General features: G+C 43.6%; 1 protein-coding gene across 2 annotated transcripts in view; it reads right to left on the bottom strand.

The window, feature by feature from the left end:
- Positions 1-272: 272 nt before the first annotated feature.
- The window catches only part of LOC135698130 (uncharacterized), a 158,412-nt gene continuing 137,592 nt past the window's right edge, over positions 273-21,092 (bottom strand). Inside the window, exons 3-6 of one of the 2 annotated variants that reach the window (XM_065218014.1) lie at positions 2,049-2,471; positions 1,877-1,997; positions 1,468-1,816; positions 273-1,403 (exon numbers count right to left, since the gene is read on the bottom strand). In XM_065218014.1, the coding sequence (XP_065074086.1) occupies positions 1,095-1,403; positions 1,468-1,816; positions 1,877-1,997; positions 2,049-2,445 (1,176 nt within the window). In that variant the 5' untranslated portion in view covers positions 2,446-2,471 and the 3' untranslated portion in view covers positions 273-1,094. The remainder of the gene's footprint in view (positions 1,404-1,467; positions 1,817-1,876; positions 1,998-2,048; positions 2,472-21,092) is intronic. The other variant, XM_065218016.1, reaches the window with a different exon arrangement.

Below are 21,092 nucleotides of genomic sequence, written 5' to 3'. Positions count from 1 at the left end.
TTGTGATGTTCCGTATCATTTAAACACGCCTTCTAAACAATAAAAAAAGAAGATCTTTTTAGCGACAAAAACAGACGATGATACTGATATTTGACCATGCAACCTTTTCTTGTTTCCAATCCCAAAACAGAGTCTCATAACCATCAACAAGAAGAGCCTAGGGCCGGAGTTCGATAGATCTTACACCAGTAACGCACAACGAAAAGGTGATCTACCAACGTTACTTACTGGGTGGAATTTCGGATAGTAGCGAGTATGGAAAACAGGCGAACAATGTGATTTCACTTTCAAAAAGCTTTTTGCTCAATTTAATTGAAAATTTCACTGCTTTATTTTAAATTCATGTGTTGGCTTGATGATGTGTTCTAAAATGGTCAATCTGGGTTCCACCTGAAGCACATTTCGCTAGGCTTTGCTCGATTTTCTTCTAAAGCTAGAGAGATTGAGAGTATTTGGAGCTGGGGCGTAAATATATCATACAAATACGTTCGTTTACTTACGACTAGGTTGTACAGGGTTTTCTCTTGTCTGTTGTTGTTTAAATTGTAAAAACTTGTAAAATCGTTACATTTTTTGTTTTGTTTTCTACGCTGTTGCTTGGTTCGACCTCGCTGTTTCCGCTCGTATAGAATATAATATCAAAATGTTTCACATTTAAATACAACTTTTTGCTACTTTTGCTACTTGTCTGGAGTCTTTCTAAGGCTACAAAGGATCACACAATTCTACACGTATTAAGAGAGAGGGAGATGGAAGGGGGTGCATTGTTGGACAATTTTGTGACGGAATGTTTCATGTTCAGACTTATTTGCAGTCGATTGCTTTCACGTGGCTTTTCTCCCTTATTTGTTAAGCTCTCGTTGATTTTTGTTCGTTTAGCTAATATTCTGAAGTGGATCAATAATTTAGCGTTAAATTACATTTAAAGTTCTTTTGTTTTCAAATAAATACGCACACATCTACGGAAATAATATTCACAAAAGATCATTCTAAGTTGAGATTAAATCGCTGTCGCTTTAAACAATTTGAACCAATATTGTACAAGTGAACTTAAGCTAGCGCGAAGCACATTCCAGAAAATTAAAATGTGGAACTTAAACGTAATCGGACGCTGAAATAGTTCCTTCTGGTAGACCTTCCGAGTGCTTCTCGATGGTCAGCAGATTGTTAGTCTCGTTCAGAAAGTGACTTTGTACATTGTGACTCTTGTGGGGCGAGGACATTTCCTTCAGATCGACGATCTCGTAAGGCCGTTCGTCTTCGTCCTCGTCTCTGGGCATGTTGGCACTGTTGAGCAGTCCTGAGTAGTATGCACTGCCAGAACCGCTAGCTCCTCCGCTGTGCGATCCGGTCGGAATCGCTGGCAGAGGGCAATTCATAATCAGAATGTCGTTATCGCCTCCCTGTCAAGAAATATGATAGATGAACATCAGTCTACCGTTCAATCGAAGTTAACACGCTACTCACATGATGCACGGAGCTCGACTTGTATGAATTCGTTTCAGATGGACCCATTTCGTTACCCACTTCGGCGTAGGACGCTTCGTCTATCTGGACAGGATTGTAGTTGTTGTCATCCATGTGGGTGTAGTGATTTTCCACTGGCAGTGTATGGGAGTTGACCAGCTGATCCGGCGTAGTTAGATTTTTTCGACTGCTGAACCACGTCCAAAGTCCAGAGTTCGTACTCCTCGGACTACACGACCCGTTAGTCGAATTCTTCGATGTTTGGTTGTCAAAGTTTAGTCCCGCTGTATCCTTGTTACTACTCGAATCGAAGCACAGCGTTCGTAAACCGTTCTGATTGGTTCGTATCCTAGAAACAGAAAATCACTTTGATTCTACACTCTTATTGAAAGATGAGTAAGTTGCTTACCTCTTACATCTAAGAAAAACTATCATAATTATGGCACCGAGCACCGCCGATGTGAGCGAGACTACGACCAGCGTAAACGTCCAGCTAAACTCCTTGGTATCTGTGGGGGAGAAAATTTCCTCTAATTTAACAACTAGCAACCCAAACTGTCCTCGAGTCGATTTAAACATACTTATTGCTCCGTCGAGGGACAGCGTTCCTTTATCCTGCCAGGCCCAGCTGCACAGATCGCACGTGGTCAGCCCATCGGGTGCAATCGACTCCTCCAGAAAGGGAGGCCTCGGCGGTGGCGGTACAAATTTCCCATTCCAATAGCTCTGATCGATCGTGTCGATCACTTGCATGTCTTCTTCGATCATTTGCAGGTCAAGTTCAAGATTCCACGCGGAGGGACTGGATGCGGTAACAGCGGCCGCCGAAGAATCTGCCGAAGTGTCGAAGGCAGAGGGACCGGGACTGGTGCTACTACTACTACTAGTGCTTCCGCTGCTGTTACTATTGCTGTTGCTACCGCTGCTACCATTGGGTGATGGACCATCTTCATTGGACAGCTTGGACAGCGTGAACATCGTTCATCCGGAACAGGGCTCGCGTGCTGCAATGGAAGAAAATACATGAAACTATGAGAAAAGAGCTGAATTTGTCCATTACAACTTTTATTTGAATTCCATGTAAGTTATTTTGATAAATTTAAATTACTTTTCTGGTCAACGCAAACCAAGTGGTATCCATTCCATAGCAAAACGATATAGTGGTTCTCAGAATTTCGTAAAATTTGCTAATTTTGTTCCTTATCGCAGAAAATTACATCCCGAAGCGACATCTAGGCGCTTTCGCATCCTAACCGTCGTAGGCATTGTACCGTGAACCAATTGTGATCTGCTTACTCTCTCAACAACATGGATATTTGCCAAGCTTGCACGCTATTTTTGAATTCTGGGAAGGTAATCGGGCAGCGGTTCATGTGGTCTGATTTTTCATCATACCTGTGTGGGACTAACCAAGTTTCAATATTCAAGCCAATCGATCGATCAGTCAAAATTCCACCAAAACATCGATCGCCCAGAACAGAATCTCGACGACACTATTGCTCCCATCAATCGTTCGAGATCCTGTGATGAGACGTCTTTTTTCGAAGTCTTGGATAAGATTAACAGCACAGTTGCCCATCAACCCGACAGGCTTGTTGTAGTAAACAACACCAGCAACTGGTTATGATGGCACCTAGCTGAACACTGTTAATGCTAGCCAGCCCGATTGAATCAACACCAGAAACTGGTAATTATGGCACCCAGCTGAACACTGTTAATGCTAGCGAGTTCACCAGTGGTACTATTACCCTGCCCGGTAGTGTGAACAGGAACCATCCCGCTGGAAAAGGCCTAGTACTGGACCTCTAAGCGTTACAAAATCGGGCCAGACGCCTGACGATTTGGAAGCATTCTACGTGACCCCGTTTACCCCAAACCAAAAAGAGGACGACGTGAAACAACATATCAACGATTTTGCGTCGGTTAAAGTTGTCAAGCTAGTTCCACGCGGGAAAAGTATGGAGGATCTCTCATTCGTTACCTTCAACGTGATCGTTAGCAAAACTGCATCCAATGTAGTGGGTGATTCTTTGTACTGGCCAGATGGAGTCACTGTTTGTGAATTTGACCATAGTTTAAAAAAAAACGGTTATGCTACATCTCGTCCGAAAGCTGCCATGAAATCATCATCCAGTATAGATGTCAGCCTGGAATGCAATCAAACAGGTTCTACGGGTGGCCCTTATCCTTTCGGCACTGTCGAGCCACATGTCATCAGGTCCAGCCCCAGTCGTCCCGGTCCTGTGTTCGAACTCGGAGACAGGGTTACCCAGCCTGTCTTGTCAGGCAAGTACAATTATGGTATGAATTCATTCATGGATTCGCTCTCTCACAAAACTTCGGATTTCAGCAACCCTCCAAGAAACGTTTGCAGTCATCAAACTTCTCATCAACCACCACCTTCTTCGCCGGGACGCATGTCAAAAAGCACTATGGAAGCTCCTTCTTCGCCCAGAACAGTCGAGACCGATCATACTACCGCTTTATTTCTACAACGGCAGCATCATCCTAGTTCCTGCCGTCGCAGCCGTCCTGGTGCTGTGTCTGTGGCTAAGGAAGGGGTCTTCCAGCCTGCTCTTCCAGGCAAGTATCTTCCGTCCGTACAATTGCCCCCTCCTGATACTCTGTTCAATTCCAGTTGCAGCATTATCGATAGCGCCTACTAGACGAACTCTATATTCTTACGGACAAGCTTCTACGATTTCGACAAGCAACTGTTTTAGCAACAACGGTGGAGCATCGGAGCCACAGCGTTTCCTGTCCGTCTACTACCAGAACGTAAGAGGTCTGCGCACCAAAACGACCGAACTCAAGCTAGGATTATCCAGTTGTGACTACGATGTGGTCGTTCTCACTGAGACATAAGCGTTGTTGAACTGATGTCAGATTTCTCGTTATTTTGCTGCGATCGTAGTGAGTCCACCAGCAATCTTACTAGAGGTGGTGGTGTGTTAATTGCAGTAAAAACTAGTCTGCAGTGTACAGCGGTGTCTGTAGTAAACTGTGATCAAATTGAACAAGTTTCCGTATGTTTGAAGCTTTCACATCGATCGATGTACATCTTCGGTATCTACCTCCGACCAAATTTTTGATCCAGGATTATACGCTGCTCATGCTTCAATTAACTTAACTAGAAATTCTGGGAATTTCCGGAAACTGCAGTTCTGAGATCCTCAGGAAAGTCCATAGAATTTCAGAGAAGTTTAGAGATTTTTAGGCAATTTCACAATTTTCAGGGATATTTCAAATACTTGAAGGATAATCAGAGAACTTCAGGGCAGTTCCAATAATTATTTGCTGGAACTTCCAAGAGTTTCCGAGAAATTATGGTAAATTCCATGAATTTCAGGAATATTTAAAAAATTTCAGGAATATTTCCTACTCTAGTTTTGTATGCACTTCCCGTAATTACAATTATGGGCGCTCTTTTAAGAGAGGGCATGAATTTTCAATCTTACGGATGTTACAAATCTTCCGGTGAGTCATCCGGAGACCACTTGGAGTCAATGCCGAGCTTATATATCAAAAATAGTCATTTTAGTGCATTCCATATAGGGTAGAGAACTACTTCGGCCTAATCGCCCATTTTGGGCCTATCGAGCAGAATACTTCAAATAAATCCATGATTTCAGAGTTAACAAGTCAAATATGCGTTTGTTACGATACTTGAGTAAATAAGCTACCGAACGAAGTCAATGAGAACGCGTGGTATGAAGGTTTGCACCCATTATTTCCAAAACAAAAGAAACGCTCTGACCGAATCAATTTTCATCTTCCTCCGATAGGCCGATGTGAATTCATTGGCGTTTCGATGGCGTTTCAATGCGTTAGGCCGAGTTTAGAATCCGTAGGCCGAGTTTGGTGTCAAGAAGCAGTGTTAGACTTTTGACAACATCTCAACAATTGGTTTCTCTTTTTCAAATCTTGCGGTACGTGCGGAAAGGTAAATAAATTTGAAAGACATCAGTAATAATAACATTCCGTTTGGTGCTAAACTGGGCTAGATTAAAAAAAGACTAAGTGCGGGTTGTGCTTAATAGGCCGGAAATGAGGTAGTTAACCCTAGTTGCAGATAAAAAACAAGGCCTGATTTTATAAAATTAACATAGCAATCAGTTCTACGGATGGTCCGGATTTAGTTACCATTTGGTGCCAATGGCCAGCTAATAAATCAAAAAAATCTCAATTTTACTACATTACATATAGTATCAGAATAAATCAAGGCCTACTTTGATCAAATGTACACAAAAATCATTCTTCCGGATTTTCAGGATCTTCTGGTGGGTCATCTGGTGACCTCTTGGATCCAATGACTAGCTAACATATTAGCAAACCCCATTTTCCCGCATTGCATATAAATGCAGAGAAAAATGTAGGCCTACTTTGATCAAATTTACGAAGCAATACATTTTACAGATGTTCCAGATCCTCCGGAGCGGTACACGACGTTAGGCATATGGTCTTTAGGCATACGGACGTTAGGCATACGGACGTTAGGCATAATTTACGATAGGCATAATAGACGTTGGGCATAAAGGACGTTAGGCATAATGGACGTTAGGCATGAATTTCAGAAGGATGATAATGGGGACCGTCTATTGATAGCTGACTTCGGTGACAATAATGAAAGAGCCTTAATTTTTGGAACTCATGAAAACATGCGACGTCTTGGACAGGCAAACTATTGGGTTACAGATGGTACGTTTGCCACAGTTCCTTGTTTGTTTCGGAAAGTCGTCACTGTTCATGGAACTATCGCTCCCTCACATCAGCAGACGGTTCCGGTAGTTTTCATTCTGATGACAACAAAAACAGAATCGTTGTATCGAAAAGTATGGCAGGAAATCCTGGAAGCAGCAGGTATGTTTTTTTGTTATTGAATGAAAAATCACAGAATTCACCATTCTTCATTTCATGAGCTGTTTTTTGGCATCATATTTTATTCAACCTTAGCTGTTTTTTCGTTATTGAATGAAAAATCACAGAATCTACCATGCTTTATTTCATGAGTTGTTCTTTGAGGAAAACCTTTTCTTCTTTGACAATTGCAATATGTGTGTAAGAATATATTACAATAAATGTGTGATTTTTTGTTTATTTCTAGGTGCAATTGATTTAAAGATATAGTTCAAAACTATGCTGAATTTTCATTGCCAAATTACTTAATCGCTATCGCTACTAATCTTGGATCTAAGTAACTATGTAGCTACGTCACTTGTGATATGATAAATAATGGATTCCTGTACTTATTAAATAAACTATGCTTGTTTAACTTGTACCATTTTTTATTCAACGCTTAGCCTAATTTAAGCATTGTTTACCATGCTCGAAACAGGTTTCTAGAGATTTTTATTTATTTTTTTTTTTTATTTAATACATCCATCTGACAATAAGTCTTAATGAACCATAAGCCAAAACAAATACTAAATGTATCTGGAGTTAATAATACGTCTCTGGAATTGAGCAGCAGGTTCCCCAAACTCGAACAACTCTTCAACTGTAGAAAACGTGCGAATCATACTCGTAACAGGTTCATGTTGTCCAAAAGAAGAGCGGTGTGAGTCTTGACGCAATAGGAACGTTGAGCGTAGAAATCTGCTTGGCGCACGAAAGTTCAAGCAAGAGAGTAAGTGGGTAGAGTCAATTTCACCACTTAATAACTTCGCGACGAATGTTGCCTGTTGAATTTGTCGCCGTCGTTGTAACGTGTCCATGCTTAGCAAGCGACATCTCTCAGCATACGGAGGTAAGTTTAGTGTATCTCTCCAAGGAAGTTGTCTTAATGCTCGACGAATGAATGTTTTTTGGATACGTTCTATTCTGATGTTCCAGGAAAGTTGGTAGGGAGTCCAAACAATAGATGCAGTCTCGATAATCGGACGAACGAGTGAACAGTACAGTGCTTTTAAACAGTACGGATCCGAAAAATCTCTTGAGATTCTTGATATAAAACCAAGCTGACGATTAGCCTTAGTGATTACCATTGAACGGTGTAAGTCAAACGTAAGTTTAGGGTCCAGCATTACACCTAGGTCGCTTACTTGTTCTACTCTTTCTAGTACAAATCCATCAATTGAGTAATCGAATACGATTGGCGTTCTTGTGCGATTAAATGTCATGACCACACATTTTGATATACTGACGGAAAGCTTGTTTAAGCGGCACCAATCAACAAATTGATCTAACATTGCTTGGAGCTGACGGCAATCCTCGACGTTCTTGACAACAATGTATAGTTTGAGATCATCGGCGTATATGAGCACACAACCACTCGGCAAGAGGAGCGTCACATCGTTGAAGAAGATTGTGAACAGCAATGGTCCTAAATTGCTGCCCTGGGGAACACCGGAGGTTGCAGCAAATGGTGATGAAGTGCACGAACCCAGCTTGACACGAAGTGTTCTGTTGGAAAGATATGATTTCAGCCAATCAACCAAACCATCCGAAATTCCCAGGCGAGACATTTTCCGAAGAAGAATACCATGATCGATGCAATCGAATGCCGCTTTCAGATCGGTATAAACGGTATCTACTTGAACCCTATTTTCCAAGTGATTTATACATGTTGAGGTGAACTTCAGCAAATTTGATGTAACTGAGCGTCCTGGCATAAATCCGTGTTGCGTTGCTGAAATGTAGCTCTTGACATGAAAGAAGATAGCATCGTTCACAATGATCTCGAATAATTTTGAAGCTGCAGATAGACTTGTTATGCCACGATAATTTGTCACGTCACGTTTGTCGCCCTTCTTATGGACAGGGAACATAAAGGAATGTCTCCATATTTCGGGGAAAACTCCTTGGTGCAACGAAGCGGTAAAGATGCGAGCTAGGGGATCAGCTAAAACAGCAACACAGCGGCAAAAAATGATTGCAGGTACACCATCAGGACCCGGTGAAACAGATTTCTTCAACTTCCTAACAGCTTTAACGACATACATATTGCTAACCACAAATGTACGCAAATCGATGAGACCCTCAGGAACATTGCAAGCCGCTCTTTCTACTTCATCTGCGTTGGCGGCTGAATCCGAAAAAACAGAACTGAAGTGGCGGGAAAATAGATCACACGATTCGAGCATAGAAGTAGACTCCAAATCGCCAAAAAATACGGATGAAGGAATATTCGACGATTTTCGCTTGGAGTTCACAAACTTCCAGAAGCTCTTGGGATTTCTACGTAAATTGGTCTGGACACGCAAGACATATGACTTGTATAGGGTTGAATTAAGCTTACGATAGGCGTTGCAAGCGCGATGAAAGTTGCGTTTCGTTTCAGAAGTTCGATGTCGGCGAAGTTTACGCTGCCAGGAATTTTTATCGCGTTTCAAAAGCCGCAGGAGAGGAGAACTCCAAGCAGGAGATATAGGAGGTTTTCGTCTTGGAGTGTTATCGGTGAGCCAATTGCAAATTATGTTGCAAAATTGTGCTGCCATATCGTTGACGTCATTTGTTGCCAGAATACTGCTCCAATCACAGCTCATCAGGAACTCGTTGAGCATGACGAAGTCGATTTTTGAGTAGTCGAGCGTATGTTCACCAGCATCAGGGGATTCCACACGGTCAACACAATCGGATTGAGTTGGTAAGGAGAATAAAATCGGTGGATGATGCAAATCAATAGCCAGCAATGGGGACACCGCTTCGTTAACTACAATGTTGCAATCGGAATCACAGAAAACCAAATCTAGGATGCACCCCAGGTGATTGCGAATAGAGTTGTATTGCCGGATATTCAGGAAGCTCGTTCCATCTATCAGAGCAGCACTGGCAGCAGACGTCGTGGAAGGATCAAGGTTTAAGTTTCCATCATCACGACAATCCCATGCTATGTGTGGTTGATTGTAGTCACCACAAGCAAGCAAAAGGTCACCATCTGGAGTTGCATCACGTAATTCACGAAGAGTAGCTAAATGGGCATCGATAACACCTACGTCCCGACTACGATCTGGAGGAATATATACAGCGCAAAGCACGAACCGCTTTCCGCGAATACAGGCAGACACACTTACTTGTTCCAGGTTACTACCATTATTATTCTTTATCTCAACAGACTTGTAAACGCTGGCCACGGCAATAAGCACTCCTCCAAACTTCGCTTTCTGGCTATTACGAGCACTGCGATCGCAGCGAAATACATTAAAGTCAGTACCAAAAAGTTGCAGTGAGTTGATGCTGTCGTCAAGGCCCGTTTCTATCAATATGATGACATCGTAATTGCAATCACATACCGCTACAACCAGGTCGTCAATTTTGGTTCTTAGACCACGTACGTTTTGGAAGTAAAGCCAAACATCGTTGTCACCAGCAATTCCACAACTGTTGTCACGAGATGCCGGCGTGTAGGAATTTTCGGCGCGTCCCGACATAGGTAGGGGACGTTCAAGACGTTGTCCATGTTGGCTGGAGGTACTCCCGGCAGAACAAGTTGGTGATCTGAGGAGGGAATCATCATCAGGCAGGAAATTATGAAAATTATGTTGATACTTGCCTAGACAAGCAAGCTGGAAGACCTCTTCTCGCACATCAGACACAGGGCCGGGACGACTTCGACTGCATTCACCATTTATCGGCGCGACTGTGCTGAGTGGATAAGAGGCTTCCAAAATGCTTATTTTTGCGCGTCCCGGGGTCCATCCATCGGTTGATTTGCTGCAAACGTCGTCTGCGGTGTCACTGGCGTGGGTGTTAGATTCACACCAGATGGTCTCCGAAATTTTTGAGCCGAGTGATCTTCGAATTCACGGAATAGAACTCCTTCGGGCCAAGATGACGGATCCAAAGCTCTCTTCTTCAAAGCTGGGTCTAGACCGACTTTGAATGAAATAAAGGTCATGTTACTGGTGTCGGTTCCTTTGGCGACCAATTTCACAACATCAGGTTCATTTTCGAGTTCCAGGTTGGCTTTCACCATTTCAGAGATTGCTTCGTTGCTCACATCACGTTGGATACGGGACAAGTAGAGCCAGAATTTTGCCGCCGGTTTTTCACATGTAGGTACAGAGATGACGTTCTGACCCAACAGTTTTGAACCAGACTGACACTCAGATGTTTTAGGCACCACAGAGTCGGATCCACGAAATTGTTTTGATGGTCGAGTTGCTTCAAGTGTTGGCCATCGGTTGACAGCAGGTGGCAGAATTGACCGGACAGGCTTTGATGACAACTGTTTAATTTCCGTCTGCAAATTCGTGATAGCTTCCGTGAGAGAAAGCAGCGGTGATTTTTCAACTGCCAAATTGGTGATGGATCGGAGGTGCGAAATCTCAAAAAGTTCCGCACATTTATCGCACATCCAAAAGAGGTTTTTCCGATGGGATGTGAAGTAACCAGACAGGGCACGAGACACTCCGGAACACGTCATGTGAAACACACTGCCACAGTATCCTCGGCAGGTCACATACTCAATGCCAGTAATTTCCAACGAGCACTTGGCACAATTTGTCTCCATGCTGGCAGTTGAACGGTCAAACGCCTTTAATTAGACTTCTTGCAGGAACAAAAGTTGGCGGTAGGACGGTGATGACAAACAAGCTCAGGATGATTGAGTGCTGTTTCAACATTAGCACGTAGGTGAAGAATGAACAAAAACAACTCTATAGCACAGCACTGCGCGGACAAAAAACAGTTAAATTGTACTTCGAATAACTACTTTACGAGCACAATTTTTTAACAATAATGTCCGGATGATTAAAACGAAAAACTTGGTCAAGAAATAAATATTTTTGAAAAATAACGAATAAAACTACGACTTGAAATAGCACAAGTAGCAAAGCCACACGATATGGTATGGTAATGGTGCACAGCAGCAAGGTATTTTATGCCTAACGTCCATTATGCCTAACGTATATTATGCCTAACGTCCATTATGCCTAATGACTTTATGCCTAATGACTTTATGCCTAACGTCTATTATGCCTAACGTCCATTATGCCTAACGTCGATTATGCCTAACGTCCGTATGCCTAACGTATTTATGCCTTATGGGGTACACTCCCTCCGGTGGCCACTTAGAAGCAATTACCAGCTAATATATAAAAATATATCAAATTTACACAGCAATTAATTTCACAGATTTTCCAAATTTTCTGGCAGACCATCTGGCAACCACTGGGAGCCAATGGCCAGCTGATATATAAAGAACCACAATTTTACCACATTCCATATAGATGCAGAGAATAACCAAGGCCTACTTTGATCAAAAATACATAACATAAAAATTAAGGTTAAGGGTCACCGGATAGCTTTCCGGTGGACAATCAGTATGTATAACCAGGTTGTGGGTTGGTATTGCTAAAATATTAACCAGCACTACCCATAGATGCTTGTTGCTGTGGATTTCCAGCATCACCTTGTTCTAGACGACTGGCATATTTTCTCCCCCGATGGCTTCTAGGAAACCCGGAATAAAACCGGAACCGCTTGACAAATCTGTTCCAGTTTTTAGTAGAACATAATTTCGAATATTTTTCTACGCGCTGTAAAAATTTCAGCCAATTTCATGGTTAAACAAAAAAGTCATACCTATGCAAAGATTGCTATTCGTATGCCTGTTCGTAAAAATAATAACCGCACAAAGCGCGTTAGGCCCTCATCAAAAGTAAGGCAGGTGGTGTTCATTTGAAACGCTAATAACTTTTCGAGGGTAGCTCGGATTCACATCCGGTCTTGAGCCAAGATGTTCCCAATACTTCAAAGGTTCTACATTTTGTACACGAAGAAAATCGACCCACTACAGCGCCACCTAGAGCCGCGAATGTGAAAGTGGCTCGCTCCTCCACACATTTTGTCGTTTTTCCCCATACAAACTTCAAGCCGTTCGAACAAGGAGTTCCCGTGAACCAAATTACTTCTCAATTTTCGTCAGGGTTTTTTTCTGACCCCGCAAACTACCATTCCATGGGGTAGCGTTTGAAATTCCAGACTTTGACTTTTTTTTTCATATAACACTAAAACACTTTATTGCCCATAACAAACAATTATGCAAAGTCTCATGCAAATCTGATCGATTCTGTTGTTCTGCTGTTATAGACCAGACCAGACTAGATAAACATTTGAGAATAATTTAAACAGTTATAAGTAATAATTTTCATAATTTACATGTTAGGCCAATTAGATGAAATAAATCTACAGAACCCACCGGCATTGACAATAAATATTCAACAATGACCATCTTCACATGGCTTCCAACCGAAACGTAATCTAAACGATCCATTTCAGAAAGCCAGCACCTTTGCCATTCCGTGTTCATCAGTTTTCCTACCCGCCACTCACAAAGTGCGCATTTTCGGATTAAAACGTCTTAAGCGGGTCAAATTTCAACCATCCCTCGCAAACCCGAGCCCCGTTCAGATTTTTGCATCAAATGTCGAAACATTTAATCGATTTGTTGTTACAACAACCGGTCTCCGGTAAGGCTTAAAAGACCAGGGTCACATTTTATGCAATTACGAAGCACCTACTGAACTGACGGACTCAAATTTCCCGTCCAAAAAACGGGAATCGGTTTTTGCCGGTCGAACGCATGTGCCTGATATTGATTGCACACCTCGCACCAAGCGCAGCCAGCAGGTTTCCCTGATCCCTTCCTGGTCTGGTAGGCCGTCGGTCGCCAGTGTGGAAAGTAGCTAGGTACGTATTACACTTTGCAACATCCCGAGCGAGCATGTGTGCTCTTCCAGGTTGGTCGCCGGCCATCGGAGATCGTCGGGGGGGTGCTTCATAAGTTGTACGTTGCGATGTGTGAAAATGGCAAACAGAAAGGGTGGTCAAGTTCGCTGTCCGACCGCAACGCAGGTTTTGGCAGGCACATAACAGGAATGTTGTTTGTAACCGGATACCTTCCACACCCGGATTGGATGGTGTGCTTTCTTTTGCGCTTCTCGTGCGGTTTGGCTCCTCTAGATAAATGGATGTACATATGTTCCTACCTGCCTCCGTCGGGTGCATTCATTTACCTAACCCAAGGGGACACCGTCGTCGTCCGAACACGCAGTCAGCTTTGATCGTGAACGGAGAATCCTTTCCGACAGGTAGAGCCAAAAGGTTAAATTTTTAGCGCAATTAATGTAATTATATAAATTATGGAATATGGAACAGGTAGGGGAAGGTATCATCAAATATTCACCGTTACTGTGCGGTTATGCCGTGGTGAGGGGAAAACCTTTACAAAAGGTGACGTTCAAAAAATGGGTTTTTAATTTATGTAGGGCTTCCGAAGCTCATGGAGCTATGTTTGCTCATTCATAACAGCAAAAAAAAAACAAGCTGCATAGTCATGTGCTCAATAGCTTCCATAACAAATAAGCACATTGAGCAGAGGCAGACACCAATGTTTTACAACCTTTAGTAGAGAAAGTTTTGAGAATCTTTCAATAAGTTGGAAGTAGTTGAAAATTAATTAAAGTGAATTCTAGTTTTTTTAAATTTAAAATCAAAACTGATGGGGAGGTGGTCTACTAATCACGCAAAAACCCTTACTTATTTGTGGACGATACTCAACTCTGTATTCAACTTAACTCATATCCGCCCAGCATGAGCATGAATATGAGAATTGATGACCATATATTTCACTGTTCCTACTGCCTACTTCCTACATGATTAACCAGATTCAGATTCTCAGTGTGCAATCCATTCTCAGTGTGCAAAATCAGGTGAATCAATATCCTCAAGGTTAATAACGGCGTCGGTCACGTCCTTGCGGTCATCGGACCGTTGTCACGGAGAGGATATTTTTTTATAAGGGTGCATTAGATCTCGATTCACTTTGGAAAGTGATGCGATATTTTACAGCATGGTAAGCAAATAACGTGACCCTATCAACTCAGTAAAGTAAATGGGCTTGAGATCGAACGATCTTCTGCCGAGTAACAAAAAACGGTCGCTATCGGGCCGCCGTACCCCCACGCCCACAGTTGTTGAGGCGAAGGAAAAAACGTCCTACGCAGCACTCCTCCGGAAAGTGATAGAGGATCCGGAGATGAAACAACTAGGCGAGTACGTGGTGAAAACCAGGCGAACCCAAAAAGGCGAGATGCTATTTGAGCTGAAAAAGGATCCTACGGTTAAGAGCGCAGCTTTTAAGAAGCTCATAGAAAAATCTCTTGGCGGGACGGCGAACGTAAGAGCCTTATCCCAGGAGTCAGTGCGCAGTGGTCGAGTGCAGGGATCTGGAAAAGATCACAACGGAAGACGAGTTGAAAAGTGCGCTGAAGGTGCAATGCAACCTGAGAGACGTACCAATGGCAATTTGGTTGAGGAAGACGTATGGTAACATGTACATGGCGTCGATACGGCTTTCTTCGGACGCAACTAACGATGAGCTGCTGAATACAGGCCGAATCAAGGTTGGGTGGTCAGTGTGCCCGTTGAAAGCTATGGGGGGGGGGGGGGGGTGTGTCTAAGAAAATAGAGAGATGCTACAAATGCATGGGCTGCGGTCACCAGGCAAGAAACTGCAAAGGGTCTGATAGATTTGATCTTTGCAGGAAATGCGGAGAGAAGGAGCACGTTGCAAAAGACTGTACAAAGCAACCGAGGTGCATGCTCTGCAAAAAAGAGGACGGAAACGGTCGAGTGACGGGAAGTTTCAGGTGCCCAGAGTTCAAGAAGGCGATGGTGGGCCAATAATGAAGGTAACCCAAATAAATCTCAATCATTGCAACACATCACAGCAACTGTTGTGGCAGTCGACAACGGAAACAAAGTGCGACGTTGCTATCATTGCAGAGCCATATCGAGTCTCACTCGATAATGGTAACTGGGTGGCGAATATAGCGGGAATGGAAGCCATACAAGTCATGGGCCGGTATCCCAATCAACAAGTGGTGGCGGGCTCATACGAAGGTTTCGTGATCGCCATAATCAATGGAATATATGTATGTAGTTGCTACGCACCCCCGAGATGGACAATTGAGCAGTTCCACCAGATGCTAGATAGGCTCACCAGAGAGCTCACTGGACGGAAACCAGTCGTCATCGCAGGAGATTTCAATGCTTGGGCAGTGGATTGGGGGAGCTGGTGTACCAACGCAAGAGAGTATAGCCTGCTAGAAGCTCTGCTATTCAACATCGCGTTAGAAGGTGTGATCAGAAGAGCTGGGATAGACACGAGTGGCACGATCCAGCTTCTTGGCTTCGCCGATGACATTGACATCATGGCACGGAACTTTGAGACGATGGCGGAAACGTACATCAGACTGAAGGCTGAAGCTAGGTGGATTGAACTTGCCATCAACGCATCAAAGACAAAATACATGAAAGCAAGAGGTTCTAGGGAAGACAATGTTAGCCTCCCATCCCGAGTTCAGATTGACGGTGACGAAATCGAGGTGGTCGATGAGTTCGTGTATTTGGGCTCACTGGTGACCGCCGAAAATGATACCAGCAGAGAAATTCAAAGACGCATTATGGCAGGGAATCGTGCCTACTTTGGACTCCGGAGGACGCTCCGGTCGAATAAAATTCGCCGCCGCACGAAGTTGACTGTCTACAAGACGCTGATTAGACCGGTGGTCCTTTACGGCCACGAGACCTGGACTATGCTCGTGGAGGACCAACGCGCCCTTGGTGTTTTTGAACGGAAGGTGTTGCGTACCATCTACGGTGGAGTGCAGATGGATGACGAAAGGCGAATGAACCACGAATCGCACCAGCTGCTGGGAGAACCATCCATCGTCCACATTGCAACAATTGGGCGACTACGGTGGGCTGGGCACGTCGTAAGAATGCCACACGACGACCCAGTGAAAATGGTTCTAGAAAGCGACCCAACAGGAACAAGAAGAAGAGGCGCGCAGCGGGCAAGGTGGATCGACCAAGTAGAAGGCGACTTGCGGACCCTTCGCAGACTACGAGGTTGGCTAAGTGTGGCCATGAATCGAGTAGAGTGGAGACGACTTCTTCGGACAGCAGAGGACAACATGGCCTTAGTCTGATAGGTAAGGTAAGTAAGGAAGCTAAGTTGAACGTCAGTCTAGCCAACATAGGAACCATCAGCACCTTCCGCAAAGATGGTAGGGAATCCATTATCGACTCACTTTCTGCAGTACGTCGCTAGTGGCAAATATGAATTGGAGAGTGTACGGAGAGTACACCCATAGTGACCATCAGGTGATCCGGTACAGTATCGGCGAACAGACACCGGTGGAAATGCGGAGGACGAAAGTAAGCGAGCGGAAGTGGAAGACGAAGGCATTCAATAAGGATCTCTTCATCGAAGCTCTAAGGGTAGACAGCAACGTCCCGGGTCTAAGCGCGAACGAGTTGACCGAATCATTAGCAAGGGCATGTGACACAACTATGCCAAGAAAACTGTAACCAACGAACAGGCGCCGTCCAGCTTACTGGTAGAACGAGGAAATTAGCACCCTCCGTGCTAGTTGTCTTCTAGTCAGGGCGCGTTCAGAGAGCAAGAACGGAAGCAGACAGAGAGGAGTGCAGGGTGATGTTCTGAGAGGCCAGGGCTGCACTAAAACGAAAGATAAAGCTGAGCAAGTCAAACAGTTTCAAGGAGCTGTGCCGCGATGCCGATGCCAACCCCTGGGGCAACGCATACCGAGTCGCGATGGCGAAGATCAGAGGACCAACGATGCCGGTTGAAATGTGTCCCAACAAGCTGAAAGTCATCGTGGAGGGACTTTTTCCACAGCATGACCCAACAACTCGGCCACCTACACCATATGGCGAGGAAAATTGTGACAACGTTGGCCAAGTCTCCAACGAGGAACTCCTAGGAGCGCTTAGGGAGTTCCACAAGGCTTCATTCTAGGTCTCACGCTGTAGAATGGAATGTACAATGGCGTGCTGACGCTAAAGATGCCCAAAGGAGTTGAGCTCGGTGGCTTTGCGGACGATGTCGTCTTGATGGTAACCGGTGAGACGCTGGATGCAAGGAGCGAAGCTGCAGATAGCCCACCACAAAACGTGAGTGCGTACAGAACCATTTCACTGGAGGCAGTATGCGTTATCGCCGGTATGATCCCAATCGGCATAACCTTCCCTAATAAAAATTGTATGGTTAATTTGCTTAACGACGTGTTCTGGGTATCATCCAAACCATTTATGGAATAGTTCAATGATTTGGGTTATCGTTCGTTTATGGTTATTTTTTATTAGGGTTGGCGGAGGACTACGAGTGCTATATGACGAGAGAAACCAGAGGAGTACGAAAAATGGTGAGAACGGTGTCGATGGCTAAGTGGCAGCAGAAGTGGGATGCAGCAGAGAACGGTAGATGGACACACAGGCTAATACCGATTCTTTCGACCTGGGTGAACAGGAAGCATGGAGAAGTCAACTTCCGCTTGACGCAGTTCTTGTCTGGTCATGGCTGCTTCAGGAAGTACCTGCATCGGTTCGGACACACAACGTCACCCTTCTGTCCGGAGTGTGAGAATGTGGAAGAATCACCAGAGCACGTGGTCTTCTAATGTCCTAGATTTGAAGCTTTGCGAGAGGATATGCTCGCCCTTAGCGCGGAGAATGTTGTCGAAGAAATGTGTCGAGTGCAGGCATACCAAAAGTACCGCCTCATGACAGTATTCCAACGGCTGTCGCTTTCTCTTTCCTACGACAGTCTTGAGATTGAGCTGTAAGCGACAGCCCACAGTGAGGCTGTTATACGACATGCAACGTTGCCGTCTTGTGCAGTACACGACAGCTCGTTCTTAGTCATGTATTTTGTTCGTTCGGCTATGACAGCTTCGGATGGTCATTCGTAACGTTCCTCGTACATACAACAAGCAGTCCGTCAAACTGCCGATTCGTTGCTGCTGTCTTTGAAATTTTGTTTGTATGTTGTAAGACTGCTACTACACTACCAGTGTGGCGCCGGAGCTCGTTCGGTTGCTATCACGTTCGTTGCAAAATTTTCCTCCGATATTTTTTTAAAACGCGCGGTCTCCGGCCAAAAATATAAGCCTACCCAACACCAACCTGACTTCTACCAAACACCAACCTGATGTTGGCACGACATTGACCCGACATAAACACATAATTGACCCGATATCGACCCGAAATTTTGCCGACGTCGACCATAAATTGACCTTACGTTGATCCGACATCGGGCCGACATATCTGTTCGGGATCATTCTTCTGGGTTTCTTCCATACTTCACTGCCGTATATCAATTGTATATAATGTCTCGTGACAGCCATTTGGGTAAGCTAAAGGATGTCGTCGGTTTGTGAAGGCTGTTATGACGACAGAAACATGGAGAACCTGGTCATGAAATGTATAAATACAGCCCATTCGGTTCACTACGTTCCAAGCACGATGCTTTTAGCAAAGCGCTATACAGCTTTCATTCGTTCGTGTGTGCGCTGTTGCCAATACACTTCGAATTCAGATCTGAACGTACGGTAGCAAGCGGTAGGAAAGCACACAAAGCAACAGTTAATTGGGTTCTTTAAATTTTGAAAAATATATCGGTTTTTATACCCCATCTGAAAGAGCTTCGTTTTCTGAGCAGAGCGATATTTTTTTCGAACCCACACACTTTCATCTCGATTTTTAAATCAAGAATTAAAGCAAAATAATAGCTTCACTGTTTGACACTGAACTGACAAACTGACAACTCGCTCCCATACAAAGTGACAGAGAGGGGCGCTAATAAGGCGATTTTTGCAAATGTAATCGTACTTATTTAAAATAGTTCCAGTGTTCAAAAATTGATAAAATTTTTGGGTTTGGGTTCTATTTTTAATGCAGATTACGAATATGCATTTACCTCAATACCTTTAAAGAACCCAATTCAGGTATAAACCAACTGTCGCGAGGAGGCTGTACTATTTGGAAGCCTGGTCGAGAGGAGGGCACCTTTAACGCAGCCAGCAGAGCAGTACGCAGATCATGTCAGCGCTGCAGCGAAAATGGCGAGAAGACCAGCTGGAAAGTAGTAATGTCCTCAGACAAGTGCGAAGTGAAAGCTGAAGCCGAAGAATTCTCCGTAAGAGTAGGCTGACGCTGGGAGCTAAATGGCTCACAAATTGGAGAGACGAGTGTGGAGAGTGTGAACAAATCAGTGAATCAAAAAGTGGGAGAAATTTTTTGTTTACCAACCGATGCTGGTGGATGCGCTTCACACAGGTTTTCTATGGGCACTCACACAATCAAAGCATGCTGCCCATGAAAACTGCAAGCATAGCTTGCCTTCTAACGCTAGGTGCGCTAGTGTTCACACAAATAATATGGAGCACTGTGATCTGCAGTTTCATTTCTGATCTGTTAAACGAAGAGCTAAACAGTGAGTAGCTTTATAGCAGCCAGATCCAATATTTCTTCGCATTTCGAGTTTAATGTTTATCGCATATTAGCTTATTGCGTGCTTCCTGCTTAGTGTTCTGGATGCACTTTTTTTGTTATTAATTGAGCGCTTGTGTGGCAAGTACAATCATACTCTATGCCCAGAGAAGCCGAGAAATTTTCCGACCCGAGAAATTCCTAGACCGGACCGGGAATTGAACCCTGCCACCTCCAGCATGGTCTTGCTGAGCTAATGGAGGCCCCAATCAATATGTGTCTGACTGATTCAAATTTGCTGATATGTAATTAATACATTATGCAGAAAAAGAGGACATAATTTGATGACTTTTTTCTGTAACGTTTCCAAATAATGTATAAGTTTTCATGAAACTTTGTTTTATTTACTTTACTGTACAAACTCAGAAGTTTTGAGCATTTTGTGCTTCACGGAAATTCATAACATCATTTAAAATTATTAATTGTGTTTAAAAATAATAATGTTGGAAAGCCAAATAATTCCGGATATCTGATCATGAAGTTCTGCAGACTCTACAATATATACGATGATTCAATTAAATGAAAGAATAGGTAAACCTCATTACGTTTTCCAAAATGTCTGGAGTTCAGATCATTATTTTTTTATAGTCGCTTTAACCAACCGGTCAGCACTCGTGTTTATTTCAGTTACCGTGGGTACGTAATTTGTGATTAGCCCCGGTCCATTTAAAATTGTATCATTATTTATGAACGGTACTTATATTTGAAATGACGTTTCACATTCATCTAGTGATGGCTGATTTTCATTCGAATAATCGATTAATCGATTAACGAACCGAAATGTAAAATATTTGTAAACGGTTATATCATGCCGATATAAGCATTAACATCTCCAGAGGATCATCACGGATCATTTCAAACATTGCTGCACTCTCATTGGTGGAGAAATGGCAGCACAGCGAACAAAAGATAATCGATCAGTTGTTAATCGAGTAACTAAAAAATGGGACATCTCTGATTTTGGTGTGATTGTTTTGATCAAAATGAGCGCAAAATTTCATCTCTACCGAGGGGGCAGCAAAACCACAAAATTACCTTGCATACGGGGGGTATTCATTAGATGAAAGGGACCGTGAAAGAGGACACTAAAATAGAAAGTTTTTCTTCCGACAGTTTCATCTTAGTATTCATCTTTGCTTTAACGCTCTTGGACCATTCGTGACTTATCTGGATGAGATTTGAACTCATGACTTTTGGGTGAGAGTTGTGGATTCAGATCTTTATGTTTTACAGACTAACCAATGTATTCTACGATGGCCTGACTAATCTTATGTACCTGGTTAGCACAAAGTGCAGAAATTAATTTTTAATTTATCTCTGGAGCA

Source organism: Ochlerotatus camptorhynchus, unplaced genomic scaffold (genome assembly GCF_037179485.1).
Source record: "Ochlerotatus camptorhynchus isolate MF236.1 unplaced genomic scaffold, CSIRO-AGI_Acam_v1.1 ptg000082l, whole genome shotgun sequence".
In the NCBI taxonomy this organism is placed as follows: domain Eukaryota; kingdom Metazoa; phylum Arthropoda; class Insecta; order Diptera; family Culicidae; genus Ochlerotatus; species Ochlerotatus camptorhynchus.
This window is presented reverse-complemented; position numbering and strand designations above follow the sequence as displayed.